General features: G+C 41.5%; 1 protein-coding gene across 6 annotated transcripts in view; it reads left to right on the top strand.

The window, feature by feature from the left end:
• Positions 1–1,378: 1,378 nt before the first annotated feature.
• GAB1 (GRB2 associated binding protein 1) overlaps positions 1,379–25,140 on the top strand; it is a 126,032-nt gene continuing 102,270 nt past the window's right edge. For 2 of the 6 annotated variants that reach the window (XM_082726821.1, XM_082726818.1), the window contains exon 1: positions 2,362–2,493. In XM_082726821.1, coding sequence (XP_082582947.1) covers positions 2,422–2,493 — 72 coding nt within the window. In that variant the 5' untranslated portion in view covers positions 2,362–2,421. Of the gene's footprint in view, positions 2,494–9,368; positions 9,520–25,140 lie in introns of those variants that run through there. The other 4 variants (XM_082726822.1, XM_082726820.1, XM_082726815.1 and 1 more) reach the window with 4 other exon arrangements.

Below are 25,140 nucleotides of genomic sequence, written 5' to 3'. Positions count from 1 at the left end.
GATTTATTTTCCTTTGGACTTGTGACAAAATCTGCATTCACACACTTAAAAGAATTGCTCTGGTTTATTAGCTGCTGTAAAAATGACAATCACTGGCATTCTAAAAAGCCTTAAAATTTAAGAAAAACAACAAGGTCCCTTGCTAGTTCTTTCCCTCTGCCCTGGTCAAGCTTATCCCTTTTATCTTTTCATAAAACAAGTCTTGGGAGTCTCTCTTCACAATATCTTACAAATCTCCATCTAAATATCTCTTCAAGGGAGTCTCACCTCTCACCCCATCTGACTGAGCCCACCCCAGTTATTTTTTCACTTTACTATATTTGTTTGCCTCAGGGCACAACAGTTATCACAATCTGTACTTCTGTTGACCTTTTCTTTAAGATCCTATGCCACAACAGGAATGTCACCTCCTGAGTGCAGGGATCTTTGTCGCTACCCCAGCACCTAACTGCAATCGCACTTTTTCAAACTGAGAGGAACTCCTGAATATGAATGCCGTGTTAATAAGCAAATGCCCGTCTTAACTTACCTCCTAATATTTTGAGCACTTTCATCTGATTCTTTATATTACCTTCTGAAGATTGTTTTGGGGCTTTGTTTTTCATAAGTAAATTGGGAAAGATATTTCTATTATAGGACAATGGTAAGCTCAGGACCCGGAGTCATAATTGTAACACACACACAAGTAGGCAAATAGAAGTAGGACATCCAGTAATGCTCCCTGTTCTAGACCAACATTCCAAGAGTAGATTTTAAACAAATACAACGTCAAGTGGAAGAAACTGGCAACAAACGCGAGAGTGTGAGACTTCCAAATGTCCCACACAAAGACTCAGTCAAATGCTTTGGCCCCACTAAGCGCCCCTACCGCCCTGGCAGGCCTGCTCCGGAGACCCGTCCACGCCAGCCCGGGTAGGTCCCCCGACCTCCCCACCAGGCTAGTCGCCGGCGCGCGCTGCCCCCTCACCCTCTCTCCTCTGGTCCCGGGCCTTAAGTCTCCCTGGCCCGGATCCTCGGGGTCGCGGCCTCCCGTTTTGATTGCAGGCTGTCAAGTAGAGAACCCCATCCCCCACCCCCCTAACCCCTGATCTCGTGTATACTACAAACTCTGAACTGATACATGGCAAACCACAAACGGATACTCGAACATTCCTCAGTCCTCCCAGGGCCCGAGCCCCGGCGGCCCTGGTCTCGCCAAGGCTTCGTCCGCCTTCCCCCGCCAGGTGCCGGCTGGGGGCTCCGGCCCCGCCGCCGCCGCCGCCGCCGCCGCGGCAGGGCGGCCGAGGACCCCGTTCCAGCTTCCCGAACTACAGATCCCAGGGTGCCTCTCGGACTCCCCGCTCCCTCCCTCCGTCCGCTCCCTCCGCCCCCGGCCCTTGTTGTTTTGGCTGGAAGCGCTCCGCCGGAGTTTCAGAGAAAGTCTAGGCAGAAACCGGAGCCGGCCCGCACGGGGGAGGGGAAGGAGGAAAGGGAGAGGGAACGGGGAGGCCCGGCCGCTCTGAGCCTACCGCGCGCCCCGCGGCCGGGGAAGCGGCGCTAGAGCGGGAGGGGACGGGACAGTGGGGTCGTTGTCCGAAGCCAAGCGCCGAGTGCCTGGTTCCTCCGCCGCTCCCCGCCCTCTCCGGCGGCGGCGAGAGCGGACCCACCCTCCCGCGGGACTTGCGCCCTGCCCAGCTCCTGCCGCCCAGCGACGCCCCGCGTTTCGCTGCCACCACGGCGGCTCCCTGCGTAGCCCAGGACCTGCCCTGAGCCCGCACGAGACCCTCGCGATTTCCGTTTTCCCTCTGTCCGTCCCCTGCTCTTTCCCGGGCGCCGCGGAGAAGTGACCCACCCTCTCCCGAGGAGGAGGAAGGGGAGGATCGCGCCGGGCGCACCGAAACCAAGGGGCGATCCGGAGTGGGCGCCGCACGGGGGCATTGTGTGAGTGAGTGAGTGAGTGAGTGTGTGTGTGTGAGAGAGAGAGTGTGTGCGCGCGCGTGCAACGTAGTGTCTTTCGGAAAGCGCCCGGGGAGGTCCTGTTCTTAGGGGGCGGAGCGCAGGGGACCGAGGCTCGGCTCCGTGCTGGGGCAGAGTCTCGCTGTGCCGGAGCGCTGCTGAGGCGGCCGGCGGGACGGCGCGCCTGGCGGCTAGGCTGGCGCACTGAAGGGAGGCCCGGGCGCCCTCGGCCCGACAGCTGCCCCGGCTCCGAGGTGTCGGCCTTGGAGACGCTGCCAGCTTCTGCTCACCGTCCGCGGACCCGCGTGGGAGACGCTCGGACGCGCACAGCCAGCGCGGCGCGTAGCCCGCGCGTCCCGTCCCGCCCCGGCTGCGCCCCGAAGGAGCGAGGCTCTGGCCGCTGCGCTGCCGGCGGGCGTCGGCTGTGTCGGGAGCGCGCCCGCCCGCCCCTCAGCTGCCCGGCCGGCAGCCGGAGAGGCGCGCACCATGAGCGGCGGCGAAGTGGTCTGCTCCGGATGGCTCCGCAAGTCCCCCCCGGAGAAGAAGTTGAAGCGTTATGTAAGTAGAGCTTCGGCCGCCTCTCCTTGGGCCTCCCCGTCCGCACCGCTGCCCCGGCCGCGCGCGGGGCGGGCTCTTCAACTTAGTCCCCCATCTCTTTCCCCTCGGCGCCTTCCCCGGCAGGCTCGGGCACCGAGGCGGTAGAGCTCACGCCCCGGCCTCCCTCCACTTGGCCGGCTAACTTTCTTCCTCCAGCTTCCAGACGGCCTGCCGTGCGGGCCTCATCGGCCCGTGGGAGGGCCCGGGATTTCCACCTAATGCCTGCTGCATGTTTTTACTACTCCTGGTAGCAGAGGTGAGGGGCAGAGCATTCTTCTTTATGTCTGCGTTTGATCATCGTGGGGCTGCTGAACACTGAATTTCCCGCAACCGAGAAACCAGTGAGGTTTTAGAACTCAGCGGCTCTCTCTTCGGTCGGCGCTTTCATCTCGTCTTCCCCCGCCGAGGTGCGGGCCACAGTGGACTGTGGACCTGAGAAGTTGGTATTAGAAACCAGCATCTCATATCCGTGCAAAAGGGAAAGAAAAGTTAACTACGCGCCCTGCCGTTTGCCTAGCAGGGTTCGCATTTTCGCGGTTTTGAATCGAGGGACGGCGGGGTTTGGCCCGAGCGCCTTGGCAGTTTGCTGCGAGAGGAGGGCGCTGGGGGGAGCCTGGCGGCTGGTATTTGGGCGCCTTGGACGCGCTGTCAAGCCTCGCAGGAGGGGGGACAGCTGAGGCCCGTAGGATTTCTGTGTGTTGCGGTCCTTTCCCAGGCCACCAGGGTTACTTAAATGGCATTGGTGTCATTGATACAAGATGCTGATTATGTGTTAAACCATCTTTAGCTGTTAGGAAAAATATTCCTTGAAAGAACCAACCTCACTTTGGTGGAAATCTCTGCCTTCTTCAGGGGTCTAGATTCTTACCCCTTCTCGCCTGTTGGTTCTTTCGTCGCTTCCCTCTGCAAAGGAAAGAAATGACGTTTGTCCCGGCGTATGGAACCAATATTTTTCTAGTAAAATGTGTTTTCAAAACCAAATATGTGCCTCCTTAAATACAAATCTACTGTCAGGAGCCGGCACTTCCAATGGAACTTCTTGTTGAACAATATCTACACCCAGTATTAGGACCCAAATTAATCTTACTAGTCACTGCTTGGATAGTGGAGTGAATGAAGTGCAGTGTTTAACTGCACCGACTCACCAGAGAGTTTCTGGTTCACTTTCTGCCGGCATTTGTTATAGACAAGTAATTCTTATTTAAGAATTTGATGCCACACATCCTAAGAAACTTGAACCCTTCCAGATCCTGTCTCTTTACTTATCAGAGTTTCCTGAATGTTCTGATAGAGATGCAACTTTCTTCCAACATTTGTGGGGGGCTGTGGTTTACTTAGTTCTTTAGTTCCAAAAAAAAAAAGGTTGTACGTGTGTGAGAATAGGGAGTAGAGAGATAGGTGAATTTGTTTTGAGAGGCACAGTTTAGAAAACACGTGGACCTAACGAAGTTCTAGGAGAAAACTAAAAGACAGTATAGTTGCTTAAATAAGTAGTGATTTTAGAGGCGTAACACATTCTTTCACATGGTTGGTTTATGGCTCTCTCAAAAGATGCCTGCCCCTGGACAAGGCATCATAAGATTAGAAAATATAGCGGGAAAGAAGCCCTGCCTAGTGGGTTTGCAATTTAATGTTATATAATTTAAGAAGAAAATCGGCCGAAAAGATTGTCTTAGCAAGGACAAATAAAATGGAAAGTGCACCCCCAAATATGTACTATTTCATTTGCTCATTACAACAATTTTATGAGGTAGGTATTATCTCTGTTTTACAAATGAGAAAACAGTTTCAGTAACCAGAATGTGCCATAGGATTTGAACCCAGATCTGCCTAACTGCTATAAAAGGTTAATGACTCATCTAGTTCAAGTGGAGCTCAGACTAAGTCATCTTTAAAGCTCCTTCCAGTTTATAACGTTCTAGGAGTCTGTGAATATTAGTTGAGAATGCAAGGAAGAAGCAAGTTGGGGGATAAGATGCGTAGGCTAAAGAAACAAGCCCTCCAAGCGGCTTTCTGAGTTTTCAGAGAAATGAGACAATATATGAAATGAGCCAACAGCATAAAGTGGTTTCAGATCTTTTGCCAAAGCTGACTGTTATTTATTTATTTATTTTTTAAATAGATGTTTTGAGGAATAAGCTCATTGTAGTCTGAAACCATAGGGATACTTTTGAGAGATAGCGGGCTCCCTAAACTGTTTTCAGCAGGGGGAAGAATATGCCCAACAGCTTGGAGGAGGTGGTGTTTTTCTTGCCTGGCTGAGTACTAGTGTTTTCTTTATACATGGATATGGCCCAGGAAAACAGTGTGCAGGGTGGCTACCAGAATTTAAGGGGTCCCAGAGGATGACTAGAGTATTGTAAGTTAGAATGGGGACTATTTTATAGTTTAGCTGTCAAGTTGGTTGCCCAGAAGTTTTTGACATTTCCAGATTATCGATCGTTAGGCTTTGATGTCCAATTCAGATTGTTTTTGCTAAAGCAGCTTTGACCCTCAAAGACATGCATATATTCATCCATTTCCGATTCTTCTTTTCTTTTCATGTAAAATCTTTGTGAAAATAAAGGGTAAAAGGAAACATTTTTGGCCATCCAGCAGACAAAATGTTGCTTGATAATGGTTTTTAATGAATGGGTTTGCTGTGAAAAGATATCTTGGATGAATGGTATTGAGATTGTTAATGAGATGTTAGGGAGTTTGGACATTGATTCTTTTGGGGAGCATTTGGCCCATGGGATTTCAACAGTTGTCTCACTGTTTACAGTATTTATAGGGTAGTCCAAACGATTAAGATGGTACTTAAGGGCTTTTACATGACAAGAAATTGTTTTAGTTTTTATCTTTAAAGTCATCTCACGTTATGGCTTCAGTGCATTCCATTTACAACTCCTTTTTATGTTCACTATTTCATAGTCAACTCACACAGCATTTTCTTTGCACACTAGTGTGTTCCTCTGGTACTTTTCTTAAGTTTCCTAGAAAGAGTGAAAGGGACATGAAAAGAGAAAGTCTGGAATAGTGTGTATATTTTCTAGCCTTTTCATCTCTTTTTACTTTTTTCTCTATCTATTTGCAGAAGGGTAAGAACCTCTCCTATGTATTTCATCCTCTGAATTTTTTGAAGTCTACTTAAAGTGGAGGTGAAAATGTTCATGCTTTCTTTCAATTTTGCTACCACTATGTTTTGTTTTTTTCCCATGTTGTATATTAAACAGCTGCTTTTTCACTTTAAGGACCTCAGTGGAAACATATACAGATCACCATCACTAGGGTTGCAGAAAACAAGTAAACTCTTGGTAGTATGCACTCAACAGTGGTGCTCAGATTTTAAGAAGTTATTTAAAGACAAATCAGCTATTTGAAATAATGGTAGGATTTTCATCACTACTTGAAATTTCAGCCAAGATGAAATGTAAGTCTGAAAACAAAGGATTGATTCAAGCCAGCTGGCTATCACCATATCTCTGCAGGAGGAGCTTCCCCGTGGCCTGCCTCAAGTCTGGACACCAGGTTCGGGCTCCTCCATGGCCCAGCTGTCAGCATTGGGCAGGTGTGTAATCTCAGCAGGAGAACCTGCTTCTGAGGCCAGACCAAGGTAGCCTGTGAGCTGCCAGCCAGTCTGGGAGCAAGACCTTGGCCAGTTCTCTGGTTTGGAATCTGCACCCAGCTTGGGCTCCACTCTTCAGCTGTCAGTTTATAGGATGGGTCTTGTCTGGACTTCCAGAACATGCCCCTGGTTTTGGAAATGGGCCTAGAAACAGAAATAGCTTCTTTCTCTGGGTGGGCACCTCACATCTTACATGGAGGACAGGAGCACAAGCAGGCAGAGTTAGCATCTCCTTGTTCAGGGACTGCCCAGGATCTGTGCTAAGCATTAGGTCACTGCTCAGTAGTGCCACTACAGCAAATGGGATTGTGATGTGATGTCTGTAAACTCTTCTGTACTTTTTTTTTTTTTTTTTTGTAATTACTCGTAGCAGTAAAGGGACTCTCTGAAGCTTTTACTGAGTGATTGAAGGACCATAATTATTCTGTTGAAGTAATTTTTTTCTTGAAAACCTCAGGATAGTAAATGTCCATTCAGATTCCTAATGTTTTCTTTTTACCTTTTCTCCTGTGGCAGGAACACTGTTTCTGTTAACAAAGATCATCAACTACTAATTACATTAAGCCTTCATGATAGGTGGTTGATAGTTGATTGTTAATTGTTTCATTATGCCTGGACTTAATGATGAGTATAAAACTCTCCACGTAAAACTTGCTGAATTCCTAAATCTGATTGTTTTCTTTGGGCTTTAAAATTATCATTAGAAAGTTGTATCAGTTTGGAGAGTAGTTTTAGAATTCTGCTGTTTTGAAAATTTGATTTTAAGTTTTTTAAAAAGATCATCTTTGATCAAAATACAATAATATGATAAGAGTTATACTTGGATAATCTTGTTGACAGCTGAATTGGTTATCTCAGTGTGTTGTGTAGTTATTAAGCCTGCTTTAAAAATAAAGCATCGAAGCTTTTTTATGACTAAATTCCATATGTATGTATCTATTTAAAGTTTATTTTCAGTAATCTCTGTACCCAACATGGGGCTCTAGCTCATGATCCTGAGATCAGGAGTCATATGCTCTTCCAACTGAGCCAGCCAGGTACCCCAGTAGAATTCCATATTTTGTAGTTAACATAAAAATATATAGATAAGGCCTTGATAATTTACAAATCGAGGAAGTTTAAGAGTGATAGATTCAAAACATTGAGTGCTATCACTCCTAATTTTCTTACAGAAACTAACACAGGGGAAGGCACATCACAGCAGGTAGACTACTACTTTATTTGTGAAGGATTTGAAGTAAATTGAGCTACTGTGAAAGGAATCCTGGACTGAGTGTCAGGATGCAGGATTAGATTGATTTTGCGTTATCTAGGTGATTCTTTGACCATTCTGACCCTCAGTTTCCTCATCTGTAAAATGGGGAAGGGGCATGCAGATCTAGATTCTAAATTCTCTTGTGGCTTATCCTTCCATAGACATTTCTTTGGAAGTGAGAGGCAAAGGGGAGGAGCTTCTTATTAGAAGCCTCCTTTTTGGGAAATAAATTTTAATTTCTTGCTCATTTTAAATAGTTTAGTGAATGTATGAGGAACTGCTTAAGCAGTTTGGGGACTCTCTAGCATTTGCCTTAATAGAACACAGGCTCACTGCATACAAGGCTGTGAAGTTGCTGCCCTGAGTGTCACAGTGTCTTCGTGTCTCCAGTACCCAGCGCTGTGCCTGGCTCAGAATAGAAGTGCAAGTATCTGTTGACTGAATAAATCAACTAGTATTTCTGGAGCTTTTGTAATGTGTCATGTGTGGAATACAGTGGAGGGAAAGGCCTGCTCCCTGCCCTCAAGGAGTTTCTAATCTATCTGTGAAGACAAGCTGTAAATGCACCTACATTTAAATCGTTTTACAAGGCATAGGTTATAAGACCATATATGATTACTTGCCAGGTGAATGATTCAGTCTATAATTGCTTAAGAGTTCAAACTGGGAGGCGAATGGGAGGGGGCTGCCAGGGGAGGATCCACAAACGACTTTTCAGGCTCTGTTCTTGGAAGAACTGAGGTCCTGCTGGCAGAAATAGTAAATCCCAAGTGAAGCCTGATTTTAAAGGAAGAACAAAGACTTTGTGTTGAGTTTAGACATCCTAGGGAAGAGAACAGCTTCAGAACACCTAAGTTTCAAGCATGGAGTTTGGATGTCAGCTGTAAAGTGTGGTTTGAGAAGTTTCTGTTTCTGCCATGACCTAATGCTCCTGATGGGATCCTGACCACAAGTGAATATTATGTGTCAGACAAGAAACAAGCAAACAAAACAACTTGTTTGGTCACCTGAACTTATTAAAATTCCAAGGGACATGTGTTATTTAAGAATTTCTTTATGTCTGTTTTGAGCTAAATAATTCATTCTGGCAAGCATTTAGTTTACAACAGAGAGGGAGCATGTTCTGGTGGGAGGGAGAATAAAAGAGCCTTTGATTCATTTGCTCCTGAGTTCCAGCAGGAGGGCCAGCACTCCCTTGGGCTAGTGTCTTATTTTGGACTTTGGAAGCCATCTTAGCCCAGCTGTGTGAGTGCCAGCTAGTGTTGGAGGAAAGAGAATAACACCATTGGGTCTCATTAAACCCCCTCTGACTGTTGATGGAGGGGTTTCTCTCATTTCACATTCCTCAAATTAACATGGTGGCTAATTTCCACAAAGTTAGAGCTTCATCTGAGTTTGCCATTTGAACTTTGGCTTGAAGTCACAACATATCTGTGAGTCCTTTTATCTCAGTCTAGGGATTTGAGTACAGGAAACTTATCAAGTCACAGGTTTCTTTATTCTCTCCTCTTTGGCTACAAGCACAAATAAAATTAGCATTCTTTTCTTCTTCAGATTACTCCTGGGGAAAAGTGGTTCTTTGTACAGTGGATTTCCACATCCATTAAATAAGTAGCCTCTTCAGTTGCCAAGTAGATGGCAGGGAGTCTTACAGAATAGGAGGTGGCAGTTCAGGCCTGTGGAAGTACTGGGAAAAGTCACTTTAGTCACTTTGACCATTCCAGGCTTATATGTGTAAGCCCCTTAAATAATATAAGAATGCCTGAACTGGAAAAGGGAATCTTTTATATTTTCAGCAGTTTATTCATAGGCGCAAAACTCTCTAACTGAAGAGAATAATTCTCATTGCTGAAGGCACATGAAGTAGAACCAAACAGCTTTTGACCCTCTTGCAGCCTGCTTTGTGAAAAGTAGTTACCGCTGAGCACCGAACGCATGTTTGGTTGTTATCTCTGTTACATTAGCTCTTGAAACGTTCTGATTACAACTTGTAGCTGCCAAGCCCTGTCCTGCAGTATTATCTGGAACAAAAATTTTCCATGTGGTTGTTTTTAGCAGAGCTGCTCTATGCAAACTGCACATGAAGATGTAAGTTGCACGAAATAGAGCTTCTAGAAGGGGAAATGTGAGTTATCTTAATTTTTTTCTACTATTTAACTGTTCTCGTCTCTATGTGTATTTCAGAAATTTTTATCATACTTCTAAACTGAGTTTTATTTTTATATACTGGAAAGAATGCCAAATTCACCATGAGTTTTTCTTATGGTGGTATTTCTTTTTTCTCTCAACTTTTTACTTTGAATTCATACTTGGCCTAAATAATTCCCTGTGTTCAAAAAGAAAAAAAAAAAAAGTCCTAAAGGGAAAAAAACAAATAGCTACATTGTTCCATGAATTAAAAACAATATACGGAGAGTCCAAATATTTCTTTTCAATGTAAAAATCTTAGGTCATTTTTTTTTAAAGGAAGAAAAATATTAAACTTTGCTTTAACTATCCTGTTCATTGTTTTTCTTTTCCTTTTTTTATTTTTCTTTGACTTGTGTGGTTTAAATTTTTTTTGAAAACAGTTTTATACGTTCTTTAAGAACGCCACACATGAAAAAAGAAAACATCAACATTCCAAGAGAAAAGTGAGGGGAGGCAGCCATAGTCTGAAGAAGGGGGAAAATGTCAATTGACGCCGTGGCTTTGTACATTACTTTCCTGTTGCTTGGTTGAGTCGAATATTTGTCATTTGCCTACAGATATTTAGTTAGTATACATGATGGAAGCAGGTAAATATAATTTTAGTCAAGGTTTGCTTTTGTGAAATGAGGACATAGGACATTAGCTCTGAGGAGAAGGTTGGGGACTCAATCTGTTGTTCTTGTTCTTGTTTTTATTTTCGTTTTGTTTTTAGTTTACTTACTTTTTTTTTTTAGTAATCTCCAAACCCAGTGTGAGGCTCGAACTCATAACCCCGAGATCAAGAGTCCCATGCTCTACTGACTGAACCAGCCAGGGGCCCCTTTATTTTTTGTTTTTAGTACATCAGTTACCTAGTTGCTATAACATTTTATTTGCTAACTTTTTTTTTAAGTGGGAGAAAGGTAAAAGCACTCTTTGTCCCGTGGATCTCTATCTACCCTCTTGCTCTTTTCTCTTTGTTTTCATTCTCTCTCTGTAATGTAAGCCTGGCCACCAGTATCACAGAGTATTTGTGTTAGAATCTTTACACACACATTCTTTCATCTTTTCTCTAAAAGGGGGGAGTTATTTCTGACCCTGTAATGTGGTAATCAAGACTAGGAGTAATAATGTTCCACCATGTAGATTGTTTTCCTCTCCTGAAATGCAGTTTTAAGTTACTACTGTATTGGGAAATGTGGTCAGGCCACTTTCCGAGTAGCAGAACTCCTCCCCAGATGACTACCTGATTAAAGAATTAAGTACCTGGTATGCTTTCTCAATTCAGATCCATCACATATTCCCATTAGTGCCTTGGCCAGAGTCACAGCAGCCAAGATGAAAGTGCTTCTAGTTGGAGGGATGACCAGTTGATTAGTGCGAGAGAACTTTTAATCTTCCACTCTTGAAAGAGAAACACTTGGTAAAATGCTCCCTCCAGTGTTTTGAATTCCAATGGCGTTAGGTAGATCTTGAAAAGGAATGATCACCTCATTCAGTTAAGGAGGTATTATTTGAACCCCCTTCCCTCCGGCAATGTTATAATTGACCCCAAAGTTGTGTAGGAGTATTAAATTTTACAAGTTCTCCTTGACAGTTTCAGATTTGAATGTTTAAAGTGTTGAGAAAAGGTAGAAGGAAATACTGAACAAGAATGCAAAGTATTTGGGGAGGTAATTTGATCCTAGTGATGCTGTTACATAAAACCAAAAGCCTTCTGAGTAATCTTCACTGGGTATATAGGTCATTTATCTCCGAAGAACAGGGTGCAAAATTAAACTGGTGCTTTTGATTAGTATTCCTTTTTTCCTTTTTCTTCACTTAAGTAAGTAGTCAAAAAAGGAAAAGCAATCGTAATATATTTTTGTATTTGATATATTTTTCCAGGTGATTTTCATAATGACCCACAGTATACACAGTAGAAGGTACATATACACGATCTGTTTACAAAGAAAATTATGGCTTCAGTTATCATTTTTTAGTGTTTGTAATAGGATATTAGTTTCCAAAGGACAAAGATGGCATTTGTTCTCTGTGTCTAAAGGTACTGTGTGATACTTTCCATGATCTCTTGAACAATATGACCAGATAATAATACAGTTTTAAACCTAAAATTATAGATCGTCTAGTACAGTGTTTTTCAATGTTTCTAACCCATTTCTCTTTCATGTGTCATTTGGCTGTCTTTTGACTTTTTAATCCAGTTTTTCTTTCTATGATTTACATTACCAAAACAAGCTATATTAAGTATCTTTCCCAATTACACGGATCTCCTTCTTCCCTAGTGAAGAATCCAACCTCCACTGTTTATAAGGAGTGAAAATTAGCCTCTGGGAGACTAACTGATTTGTCCCAGGTCCTACATGTTAACTAGCTGTTCTGGCAGAGCCAGATCTCTCATCCCTTGGTTCATATCCCTCCAGTCACTGAGGGAATGCCTGCTATGAAAAAGTACTGTAAAGAATTCAGAAAAAGAGGACCAAGAGGCTGTCTCCATTTTTTGGGAGTTTATATGCTACATAGGATGCACTTAGTATTGCAAATTATATTATGATCAGTGACGTTCGAGATAAGACTCTAGAAGAATTTAGCAGAAGGGACTCTGAGAAGTCTTACTGAAGGTGGTTAGAGATTTCTCACCAGGATCTTAAACAATGGATTCTGTTTTCAAAACAGGAGCTAGAATGAGACTCTTTCTATTCCTCCTTCCCTAGACAGACTTTTTTTTTTTTTTTTTTTTTTTTTTTTTTTTAAGTAGGCTCTGTACCCAGTGTGGGGCTTGAATTCACAACTTTGAGATCAAGAGTTGCATGCTTTGCTGACTGAGCCAGCCAGGTGCCCTCAGCCAGATTTTTTTTTTTTTTTTTTAAGATTTTATTTATTTATTTAACAGAGAGGGAGAGAGACAGCAAGAGAAGAAACATAAGCAGGTGGAGTGGGAAGGGGGAGAAGCAAGCCTCCCGCTGAGTGGGGAGCCCAATGTGGGACTCGATCTCAGGACCCTGGGATCTCAGGACTCTCATGACCTGAGCCGAAGGCAGACCGCTTAACGACTGAGCCACCCAGGCACCCCACCCCCAGCCAGATTCTTGAGTGGGTTTTGTACACTTGGCTGCTTCCACCTGCTGCTCATTTCCTAATGGAATAGAGTCTGTGTCCTTTTCCTAAACAGTTTGCTCTGAGGTCCCCAATGACCTCCTGGTTGCCAGATATAGCAGAACTAGATTTGAACTTTTTAGTTCTTACTTTTCATGGAACTCCTGACTACATTGATGGAGAAACAACCAGTCTCTCTTCTCAAAATCTTCTTTCCGTGCTTTCCTAATACTGGGCTCTAGTCTTCTTATGTATGGGAGTTCTTCAGCATTCTAGTAGCAGCACGGCATGGGCCTTGTCTCCCATTTCATGCTGTTGAGTTGCTGCTTCAAAATATGTGAGTTCAGGAATCCCTTTGAAAATTTGATAAAAGGTCTGGGCTCTCAGTTTCTGCAGAATTCTTATAAACTTACACTATAACCTTGCATTTTCCCCTAACCTTTAAAGCCCTTCTCTGGATTTTTTTTTTTTTAAATAAAGATTTTATTTATTTATTTGACACAAAGAGAGAGAGAGATTGCAAGTAGGCAGAGAGGCAGGCAGAGAGAGGTGGGGGTCGGGGAAGCAGGCTCCCTGCTGAGCAGAGAGCCCGATGTGGGACTCAATCCCAGGACCCTGAGATCATGACCTGAGCTGAAGGCAGAGGCTTAACCCACTGAGCCACCTAGGTGCCCCCCCACTCTGGATCTTAAATGGCCTTGAATCATACGATGATGATTCAAGGGTGTTATCTCAGTCTGTTTCTCAGTCCACATCTAACTGCTTAGATCCATAACTACCTAGATCCCCCACAGCAATCCAGCCCCAGCATATCCACAGCCAGCCTTATCCACTCCCTCTACCTGGAGTTCCCTCAGTCAGTGCCTCCACCATCACTTGTGCAGAGGTGTTTCATGTTATCTGTCCTTCATTTTCCATACCCAGTGACAAGTCCTATCAGTTTTACCTCCCAAATATCTCTTTAAGGGGCCCTTGCATGGCTCGATTGGTTAAGCGTCCAACTCTTGGTTTCAGTTGAGGTCATGATCTCAGAGTTGTGAGATCCAGCCCCCCTTGTGGAGCTCCCTGCTGGGCATGAAGCCTGCTTAAGATTTTTTCGTCCTCTTCCACTGCCCCAACTCCTTACCTCATCCCCCTGCATGCATGTGCATGATCTCTCTCAATCTCACTTCTGGATTGAGGCAGTAGCCAGTGGCCTCTCTCCTTCCATTCTTCCAAACTGTCTTCATTAAGGCAGCCAGAGTGGCCTTCGGGAACACAAATCTGAGCATACCGCTCCCAGTTTGAAGCTACTCTAAGCAGTTCCTTTGGCCTTTGCCCAAACCTCTTCTCAGTTTGCAAGGCCCATTGTGATGGGGTGCCCTTGTGGGCCTCCCGTAGTATTTGTTGCTACCTTCGCACTCTCCTTCAGCTCTTCTGAACTTCCACATCCCACACTGGTCTTGTGATCGATCTGTCAGTCTGGCCTTTGCCCTGCTCTCTTCTTCTCCCAGAATTTTTGGTCCTCCCATCTGCCAGCACAACCAGGCTAACTTCTGCTTGTTCTCTGCCCCTGAAGCCTCCTTTGAACTCCCACCACTCTCACACATAGACACAGTGGGTTGCCAGCATCTGTTTAATCCTCCTTTGATACTCTTCCGTTTCCATAGCATGGTGCCTGTCACACCTGATCATACATGCTTGTTTTAATTGCTTACTACCCATTCAGATAGTGGGGCCATATGGTGCCTAGTGAACCCCAGGTACTTTTGCCTTCATGGGCTTCCCTTCCTCTATTAAAAAAAAAAAAGAATAAAAGTTGTATTTTACAAGTGTGTCACTATGAAGATGAGTAAGTTCCAAGCTGGTATTGTTATTGTTATATTCATTTTTTATCCTGACTTTAAAATAAATTAATATAAAAACACTTCTCATGGGCATTGTGCCTTCTGTGCCTGATGGATATGTTGGCTTTGTTAAATGGGCATAAATACTTTGGGCCTACTCACAGTTATTTTATTATGTGCCCCTTTTGTGATGGCTTGGATACCTTCTTAAACAATATTAAGATTTTGTATTTTAGCTCCTAGTAATGGAAAAAATATATGGAAGATAGGGTGATATACTCAAAAGGTATATATAATATATATGTACTATATATATATTTAAAAATATATATATTTAAAAGAAATTGTGAGTTTTCTTATGATGTCAGAAAAATGTTGTATGAGTTATTTTATTAATACAAACTTTTCTTCATGATGCTTCCGTATCCAGCAGTGGTTTTTAATGGATGTGTGGGGTAATTTTGTGGGGACAAATGTCTGGAGACATTTTTAGCTGTCACAGCAGGGGTACTTGGGCTGCTAGTCAGAGGCAGGGATGCCTCCAACAAAGAATTATCTAGCCCAAAGTAACAGTAGTGCTGACATTGAGAAACCTTAATGTAGAGAAATTCTTCACAAAGCTTAGTTTCTGTATGCTTATTATTTAGTTTCTTTCCCTACATGTCCATTAAAAGCTATATACTTGACCCCTGAACAACGCGGATTTGGTCCGCTTAGATGTGGACTTTTTTCATTAAGTATAATGGAAAATGTTTTGGAGATTTGCAACAATTTGAAAAACTCAGAGACGGGGGCATCTTGGTGGCTTAGTCCTTTAAGTGTCTGACTTTAGACTCCAGCTCAGGTCAGGATGTCAGGGTTGTGATATTGAGCCCTCAGGCAGGCTCTGTGTTGGGCATGGAGCCTGCTTGAGGTTCTCTCTCTCCTTCTCTCTTTGCCCCTCCCACCTAAAAAAAAAAAAAGAGAAAGAAAAGCTCACAGATGAACCAGGTAACCAAGAAACCTAGAATACCAGAAAATTTAAGAAAAAAGTACTCTTGTAAGAATGCAATATATAATACATAAAACATATCAAGTATGTATTAATTGACTATTTTATAGATAAGTCTTCTCTGGTCAACAGGAGGCCATTAGTAGTTAAATTTTGGGGGAGTCAGAAGTTATATGCAAGATTTTTGATTGCATGGGTGATTGGCCTCCCAGCCCCTATGTTATTCAAGGGCCAACTATATTTCAACTGTAGGATTGTGTTGTAGCACTGGCACCAAACTTTTTTTTTTTTTTTTTTTAACCTCAGTAAGGCTAAGAAGAATAGTCATTGAAGTGGCTGAGCTTATGAACACAAGAGGTTGGTGCTGTGTAACTTTCACTAGGGTTTATTTGATAGACAAAATCTCTCTTAAAGGGTCTGTTGTCTTTTAAATCATTACCCAGATATTCATTTTTGCCCCTGCTAATCCTAGCCAGAGTACAACCAATTGTTGTCTGGGTGGGGAGGGGGATGTGAAGTGTTTATTCATGATTTTTATTACCTCTTGGCTTCAGTATCACCATTCATTGTTCACAAGCCGCCCAGCTTGTTTACTTTTTATAAATTACATTTAATCAGTCCTCTTGCAGGTCTGGCTACTGTAATTGGCAGTAGCCACAGAGCAGGGCTGACGAGTCCGCATTTATGCTGATGTCTCATAGTCAGTTCATGTTCTACTTTCCATGCTTTCTTGCCTCTTCCCTCTGTTTTTTTAAAAGGAAGGTGAAGAGAAATTGCCATAATGCTCTCTTTTCAGATACTCTAATGTTTATTATTTGGTCAAGTCCCTGTGTCCTTTGGGAAGAGTCCAGGCTTTGGGGCAGTAGTTCTCAGACTTCTTCCATCTGTATTATAGTAACCTGGGCAACTTCTAAAGTGAGGATTCTTGAGCCCTACCCACCTTCTGCTGTTTAGTAGACTGAGGCTGGAGTCCAAAACACTTTTGCCTCAAATCCCTGCTGATTCTGATGTAGGTGGCTTTTGAAATTATACTTGGAGAAATCCTTAGTTGGGCATGGAGGGAAAAAGGAAGAAGAAAGAAAATCCAGTAGAAGTAAATGTGTATGAAGAGTGGGCTAGGAAGACAAAATCCAAAACTCAGAAAGTAACTTTAGCCTCTCTATTGAGAGATAAGGGAAATATGCTGTGTTGCTATGTGCTTACTATTTCTAGCAGTGATTTAGATCAAACTGTCCCATAAAGGGGACATACCTTAGAAGAAGACAGAGTGAAAGGGAATTTTTAGAAAGGTTAGAATGTGAGAAAGTGCCTAACTGAGTTGCTCGGAAGACATTATTAAATCAAGGAAGGTATTATGTAACTATTGATTTAAAAAAGAATGTACATTCCTGAATCAAGAGTTTATGAATCGCCTAAGACAAAGGGAAAAGATATGAAGAAGGATTAGCCCTTCACCAGAAGTTCTGGTTATTCTGGTTATTGGATCTGAGAGCATATTATTAAAATCCAGATTTCCTTGAAAAGTTCTAAATTCAAGTGTTCTTTCCTACTGTCGTTATTATTCATGTCTGGTTCACTTTAGTTTGGGTTAGTTGAGATGTGGTTGATTTATAAAAGAGCACCAAAGAAGTTCTTTTGTTTTTTAGTCTCTGTGTGTCTCTGTGTATCTGTGTTTAATGTATATATTCTAATCTACTTTTTAAACCTGAAATTTGATTTTTTTTTAAAGATTTTATTTATTTATTTGACAGAGAGAGATCACAAGCAGGCAGAGAGGCAGGCAGAGAGAAAGGAAGGGAAACAGGTCCCCTACTGAGCAGAGAGCCCGATGTGAGACTTGATCCCAGCAAAGGAATAAAGTAAAGTACTTTATTTCCAACTTCCTACTGAACTTACTCCATTTCTAGAAAGCTATGTCTGTTTTTTTGCGTATTAGTTCCTTAAGGGAACTTCCTTGAGAGAACTTCATGATTCCGTTCAGTTACAATGCAGAAAGCCCTTGACACCGCCCCCCACCCAAAGTAAAAGGGTTTTGGGGTGTTACTTACAAAAGGATGGCTATCAGCTTTTATGAAATCATTCTTTATGCTGCTCCGGCCATCCGTGTGTCAAAGTGTTCGTTTTTCCATGCTAGCAACCCTGACTGTTTTGTAAAACTTTTCACCATTATGGTATCGTATTCACTGGCTTGCTAATCTTTCCTCCCTCCCTTCTTTTTTCCATCCTTCACACTCTCTCTTCTCCATTTATTTAAATGCCCAGAAATACTTTAGCCTCTTACATACTCTTCCCGTCTGCTCACAAGATCTTAGAGAATCTCCACATCTACCTTGTAAGTGTCGAGTATCATTACTGTTATTATATGAAGTGTCTACCACACCCTCTCATTGCACTGTGAGTCCAAGTAAGTTTGGTTAGTAAATCACTTGGCTCCTGAAGTGAGGAGAAGAGCTATTGCTCGACGCGGAGACCCAGAACCAACTTTTACCACTTACTCTGGCAACCAAGAAAGGCTAGACTCCTGTGACTTCTACTGAAGTCAGGGCTCACGACTTGCTCTCTTCATTCCAGGTGACCTTATTTTCTAGCATTCCTGTACTTTTTAAATCATATACTTGGTTAAACCTTTTTTCTTAGGAGTCTCTTAATATTTCTGACTATTTTTTCAGATTTTTTTCTGTAATTTATTCTAATCCATATGTTGTTTAACGTATCAATAGATGTTTCCAGTGAATATTTATATTTGCTGAAAACAAGGATGAATGCTCTTAAGGGAGAACCATAACATTAAGTAGTCCTGCAATTGCAGCATGAAAAAAAATATATAGCTTATAAGATTTCAGTGGGAGTATTTTAACTTAAAATTTTCTGGTTTAGGCTCACCTTGGAAAATAAGTTATAAAATCTTAGGTAAGCAGATTTATTGTCCTTTGTATAAGTTACTAAAGAGCAGTATTTCTTATATATGATTTATCATTAAAGTTAATGTATATATTTAGCCTTATGGTAATTTTATATTTACTTATATTTGAATAGGAAAAGTACATGAATTGACTTAAAATTTTAATATGTTGATGCTTTGGTTATTTATATGTTTTAAGGTATAGTTTTTAGTACTCAAACATATTTAAATGTTTAATATTTCCTTACTAATTCTAATGGTTCTTTAGCAATTAATGATATTCTTTTATGATAGGTTTTGTGCATACTTAATTTTTGAGGAAATTGGCTTTTATTCCTAAGTTGGGGAAATAGTATATGTTAAGTATATAATATATTTTATATATATATATATATATATATATATGTATATATATATATATATATATATAAAACAGTATATGTTTTTATGGAGGGAAATTGGAACATGGATATTAAAATATTTTTAATCTTTCACATAAGGTTCTAGCCTTGAAAACATTCCATGTATGTTTTCAGTAGAAATCTCTTGTGCTTTTAAACCATATATTTCCAAAGCAGAATAAATTTTCTTTGAGATTTTTATTGAAAACCTTAGGGGGAAGAAAATAACTCAAGAAAGATAAAGACCAGGTTTTCTTGAAGTAATGAAGGGGGTAAAAAATTTCTACTGCTCTTCCTATTCCTAATGAGAAAAAATGAGGTCCTAGGCAGTTGGACCTAGGAAATACCCTGAATGCAAGGCCAGCTGGGTTCTGCAGGCAGACATAGACAAGAGCACAAGCTCCAGCCCAGCCCAATGCCATTCCCAATATGCACTCTCCCCCTCTGCTTTCAGTAGGTTGCTGTGATTTATCACATTTGAACAGATGGACACTCTTAAGAGTATTTTCATTGTCTCTCAGAGCAGTGGCAATATGGTAAATTTACCCCAATCCCTCTTTTTTCTTTTTTTAATTTTAATTTTTAATTGTAAAAAAAACCACATAGTATAAAATTTACTAATGGGACACCAGGGTGGTACAGTTGGTTAAAGCGGCTATCTCTGGTTCAGGTCGTGATTCGATCCCACAATCTTGGGATTGAGTCCCACATAGGGTGCCTTGCTCAGCAGGGACCCTGCTTCTCCCTCTGCCTGTTCTGCCTGTTCTGCCTGCAGCTCTCCATGCTTCTGCTCTCTCTCTCTCTGATAGGTAAGTAAATAAATAAAACCTTTTAAATAAATAATTAAATAAATGGAATTTGCTGTTACCCATTTTTAAGTGCACAGTTCAGTGATGTTAACTATAGTCCCAGTGTTGTGCCACCCCAGTCTCTCTTGCCTCTCCATCTAATCTTTATAGCATGGGAAACATCTGAAGGGGCTTTATTCCAGCGCCATTTGGAAAGGTTGTGCACCTCACCTATGTTTACTCCTTCTCTGTAGTAGGAAGTTAATTATGTGGGATTTGCTCACCTGAGCCACACAGAAGATCCTACTTTAGTGTACATTTGGAAATCCCATGCCCCTGTCTGCCCCTGAGAAAAAATTCTTTCGTGATATAGAGTCAGTGAGTTTAATCTTGAGCATATGAGAATGAGTCACCCTGAGTAAGTATGTAATCCCATTTATACCTTCCTTCCAATCTCCCTTTAATTTTTAAACTCAATATACTAGATCCTGACTTCCTGTGTAGGGTCTGGTGACTGGGGACTAACTTAGGGACTGGGTGATGTTGAAATTATTTTGGAACTTTCTGTTCTACTGAAAATGAAGCTGTATGGCCTAAGTTTTAAAATTCAGACTATGTGTGGAATGTCTGTGTGGATGAAGGAACGTGTTAAATGCTTTTTGGGAAGGCAGGAGGAAAGAAGAATGAAAATTTTAAGCTAGTCTGATTTTTGTGGGGGCAATTTTGAGATTTTTAGAATATATATAAACCAAAGATGACTGGCTAGTTGCTCTGTGATTTCTTTGTGTACACAGAAGGAATACTTGATATCCGGCTAAAGAGATATTGCTGAATAGGTAGGTGTATTAGCTGACAAATATTATGAGTTCTGCTTTTGATTCCAGTTACTATTATCTGAACAATGTGTAACCACTAAAAATATTTCACTGGGAAATTATTTTTAAAAGAATACTTGCCGGAGTGCCTGGGTGGCTCAGTGGGTTAATAAAACTTCTTCCTTGGGTTCAGGTCATGATCCCAGGGTCTTGGGATTGAGCCCTGCATCAGCTCTCTGCTCAGCCGGGAGCCTGCTCCCCCCCCTCCGCCTGCCTCTTTGCCAGATTGTGATCTCTGTCTGTCAAATAAATAAATAAAATCTTAAAAAAAAATAAAGAGTACTTGCAAAGTACTTTGGAATCTTCAAGGTACTTTGAATGTGGTACTTAAAGAATGTAAACCATTAGTGTTTATAGTTTCATACCTGTGGAGGTATATGGCAGTGGGAGTGAACTTCACAATATCCATTTTTTAAGACAGCATACATTTGAACTAGCCATTCTCCCTAAATGCTTATTTTAAATTGGCAGTGGTTTACCCAGCACTCAGTAATCTCACTTAGCAAGTGTTTGGCACGCCTGTTTTAACCTGCACAGGTTCACTTCGCACAAAGAAAGGGAGGGTGGGGTTACATGGTGGAAGCACCATGTTAGCCTCATTAACATATTTTGAATAACTGTATTTGAACACTTGCCAGTGAAGCTAGGCTATTTGGATACTTGCCAGATGAGCAATGGGAACTTCTGAGAGGAGCATAGAGATTTGAGCCTGTAAAATGTTTACTTTTGCTTCTTGGAGGGGAAACGTTTTAGAAGTTGCTATTTAGGATATTTCCCTTATTCTCCCAACAGAACATTTTTTTTTTTTTTTTAAATTCTGCAGATATTTGAGATCTTCTCTTCCCACCATCTTTGTGTATTTTTGGAGCGGGGAGGGGAAATGTACCTTGGGACTTGTTTCAGAAATACCTTTGATAATGTCTCCTGGATTAGATTTAGTTCCCACTCAGCCTGTCTTTGTTTTTTGCAAAATTAGTCCTAAAGCTCTTTCTGTGGGCCGATCTGGAGAACCTCTTCTGCAAGCTTATCGTGTGAACACCAATGGCTGGAACAAGACAGACAGGATAAACTAGGGTGTCTGTAGAGTCAACTTCTGTCCTGTGGATGCTCAGATCATACAGATGCCAGCCTGGCTCAGCTCTGTGGAGCACAGAAATGATCTTTACAAGGTTCTAGTTTTGTGGCCTGTAACTGTGTCCAGAAATACTTCTTTAACTTTGTTGACACCATCTGGCTGAAACCAAAACTTGGGGCTCTAAAACTAGTTAAGGAAATAAAAGCTGAAACCAGGTTCTTGGATATTGTGATGTAGCAGATTTTAAGGGTAAGAAGATGAGGCAGCACATATGCTTAGCTCTGTAGTTCTTATTTTGGGGACCAGGTCAGGGAGTATGAAAACCACCAGGGAGCTTTTATAGAACCTATTCTCCATGATTGCTTTTTTTCAGGGTGGAATGACAAGGTAACGAGGAGGCATTTGAATCTACAACCTGTTGAAACCGTGGGTGCTTTCCATTGTGTGGTAGTTTCCATTTTTTAGGCCAATTTGCAACCCTGCTTCTTGCTTACTCTTCAGAATAGAAAGATACAGCCTGATAACACCATGTCTCATTGCTCCTGTGAAAGATTTTGAAGTAATATGTCAAATGTGTGCTTAATAGACTTACCAAAGAGGGTTTTCTTCCTGCTTAGGGCTTTTTTTCCCTTTATTTCTTCAAAGTTGGTTCTTAAGACCAATTTATTTTATTATTATTATTTTTTAAAGATTTTATTTATTTATTTGACAGACAGAGATCACAAGTATGCAGAGAGGCAGACAGAGAGAGAGAAGGGGAAGAGGCTCTCCACTGAGCAGAGAGCCCGATGTGGGCTCGATCCCAGGACCCTGGGATCATGAACCTGAGCCGAAGGCAGAGGCCCAACCCACTGAGCCACCCAGGCGCCCCCCTTAAGACCAATTTATTAAAATCACACAAATACAGTGTAGCTATTAAAAAAAATTTTTTTTTAAATGAGAACCTAGGAAAGAACCCTGGTACATTAAATGAAGTCCTAAATTTTTAGCAGGTATTGTAAAGAGCATATCTATTTATATTTTACATGCCAGTCATATAATGTATATATAAATATATGTTATATATATACAACATATATTTATATATATATACGCTTTTATATTTCTAGATGCAAGTTATTAAATTTCAGCTAGCTTTTGGTGAATTTCGTTGACTTGTAATTTTGTGAATAATGTATGTTATTTATATATTTACATAATCACTATCTACTTTTAACTAAATACATAAATATATCTTTGAGTCTTTATAGCTTTTATTCCTTAGTGATTCATAACAGCCTGCTTAAAAGAAAAAATGTATAGGTGATTGTAATCATGAAGCAATGTAGAGTTAATGAATACCTTTGATCATTTCTGTATTTTCATTTTTTGTCATAGAAGATTAACTTCTTCTGTGTTTGTGGAGCTTCTCTGTTGTGTCAGTTTCTTGCTTATAGGAATACTTATGGAATGTTACTAGTTCACTGTTTAGTACATGTTTAACATCTCTGAGGGTGGTAGATATAAAATCCTTTTCTCAAACAAGTACTTACATGAAACAAACAATTTATTCAAGTTCTCTAACAACACTAGTGAAATTTGATTCTGGCACCAGGCCCACATTTAAGCTGATATTGTAGGTGTGGGTGTGTGTGTGAATGATACTAATCACTGATAGTCTCTTCAGAATGTGTTAATATTTTTAGGTCTAAATATGAGTTATTCAGTAGGTACATCAAATTTTAAAAACTAGGTAAAATGTAAATATCGACTTTTGTTTCCCTTTTAATTAATTTTAGTGACTTCCTAGGTGGTATTTGTGAAGTGACATAACATCTTCATTGGTTGTTGTGTTCTCCGTAATTTAGTTACAAAGTACTAGCCTAGCCATGAAATGTGAATGAAGAGGCTACCGTCAGGTATAGAGAGGGTTTAGCTCATTTAACCATTGCTCTAGCTTATCCTCCACAGCTTGCTCCCTGGCTGGCTGGCATATTTACATATTATATAATCCAGACTGGTTTGTCCTGTTTGGTAGGTTTGTTATAAATTGCAAAGCTAAGTAAATGTGTGATAACATTTTAAATGGCATTACAAGTTAAATAGTACTTGCGGAGTGATGTAGCCCAGGGCCCCAGCTGTCAGGTGGCCCAGGGTCAGCCTCCTTTCGAGCCATTTCCGTTTTCTTGTGGGTAACAGGAAATAAACATGAAACTGTAGTAATGCCTGATCAGAGGACCACTCCTTTTTCCAGGTGACATCCCGCCTGATACTGAAAATGTCTGATACTGAAAGTAGATGTTGCCTGTGTCCACTAATGACTTTTGTACATAGGCAGAAACCAGCAAACCAAACTGGTGGAACCATTTCCATCTGTTTGTGCCCAGTGTGAAAACAGTGTAGGAGGAAGGTAACTAGATGAGTTTTGTTCCCCTCCTTCCTCAGGGTATAATGAGAGAACATTGCCATGAGCTTGGTGATGAGCATTTCTTAATGGCTGAACAGTACTGGGTTAAACTGACATATAGTGCTTAACTTACCCCAGTTAAAGGGCTCCTGGGTTTTCTAAAGCATCCTCTGTCCTTATCTGTTTACTTTATGAAAGCTGTGCATTCATGTGAGTGTTCTAGACCCTCTGGTGCGTCCCTCTTCAGTGTTGTGTATGTTCTTCTTGTGTTTACTTCCCATTACGCCCCCAGCTAGAAACTGGGATCTAATGGTGGGTGTGGAAGTCTTCCCTGGGATGCCTCTCTCCTCCATGCAGGTCCTTCTCTGAGATTTGCAGGGGTTCCTAGTGCTGCAGGGTGTTAGTTAAACTTATGGTGGTGGTAGTATTGACAACCTCCACCTGCCATGCTACATGCTTCAGCCTCACATGCTCTCACCTGTTCCAATCTCAGGCTTCTCTTTGAGCCTACAGACTGGGGACCCTGACTTAGAAGATCTCAGTTTAACAGCAACCTGTTTTTTCCTCGTGAGTCAGTGCTTAGTTTGAAGTATGCTGAGAGAGGTTCTCATTTCTGTAGGTCAGGCAGGTTGCAGCCTGCTTGAGTTTTTAGTATCTCTGGTTAATAATGACTTTAGAGCACAGAAGAGGAAATGGCTCCTTTATGAATGTTGCATAAAACTCTGTGGCATTGTGCAAATGATCTAACTTCACGCGAATCATGCCTTATAGACAGAATCTGCATTTATGTGGATAGATTCACCACTCTTTGCATTAATCTGAAGTAATGAGGGACAGAATCATCACATATATAGCATATACATTTTTTAACATTATTTTTGCTGTTTTAAATTTGCTTTTATTGAGATCAGAAATACATTTTTAAATCTAACTTTTTATTTTTGAACTGAATATTTAAAACTTACATCTGTGGAATTACCATCTTTTCAATGGTTAATTACTGAAGTTTATATTCAGAAGATTGAGACCTTTAGAGGATAAAATGGAAAATAAAATTAGGTCTAGGACAAGGAATTCTACTTGGATATTGCAAAAATAGAAAAAAAAAAAGTGAATGAATAACTGGCAACACAAACACTTTTTCCTGTAAGTTCCTTTTTCCCAAACTCTTGCCATCAAGCTAAAAAAAGTTTTCTTGCAAGTTGATTTTTCTCAGAATCCTGCTGCTTACTGTTAG

Source organism: Mustela nivalis (assembly GCF_964662115.1).
Source record: "Mustela nivalis genome assembly, chromosome: 4".
Classification (NCBI taxonomy): domain Eukaryota; kingdom Metazoa; phylum Chordata; class Mammalia; order Carnivora; family Mustelidae; genus Mustela; species Mustela nivalis.
This window is presented reverse-complemented; position numbering and strand designations above follow the sequence as displayed.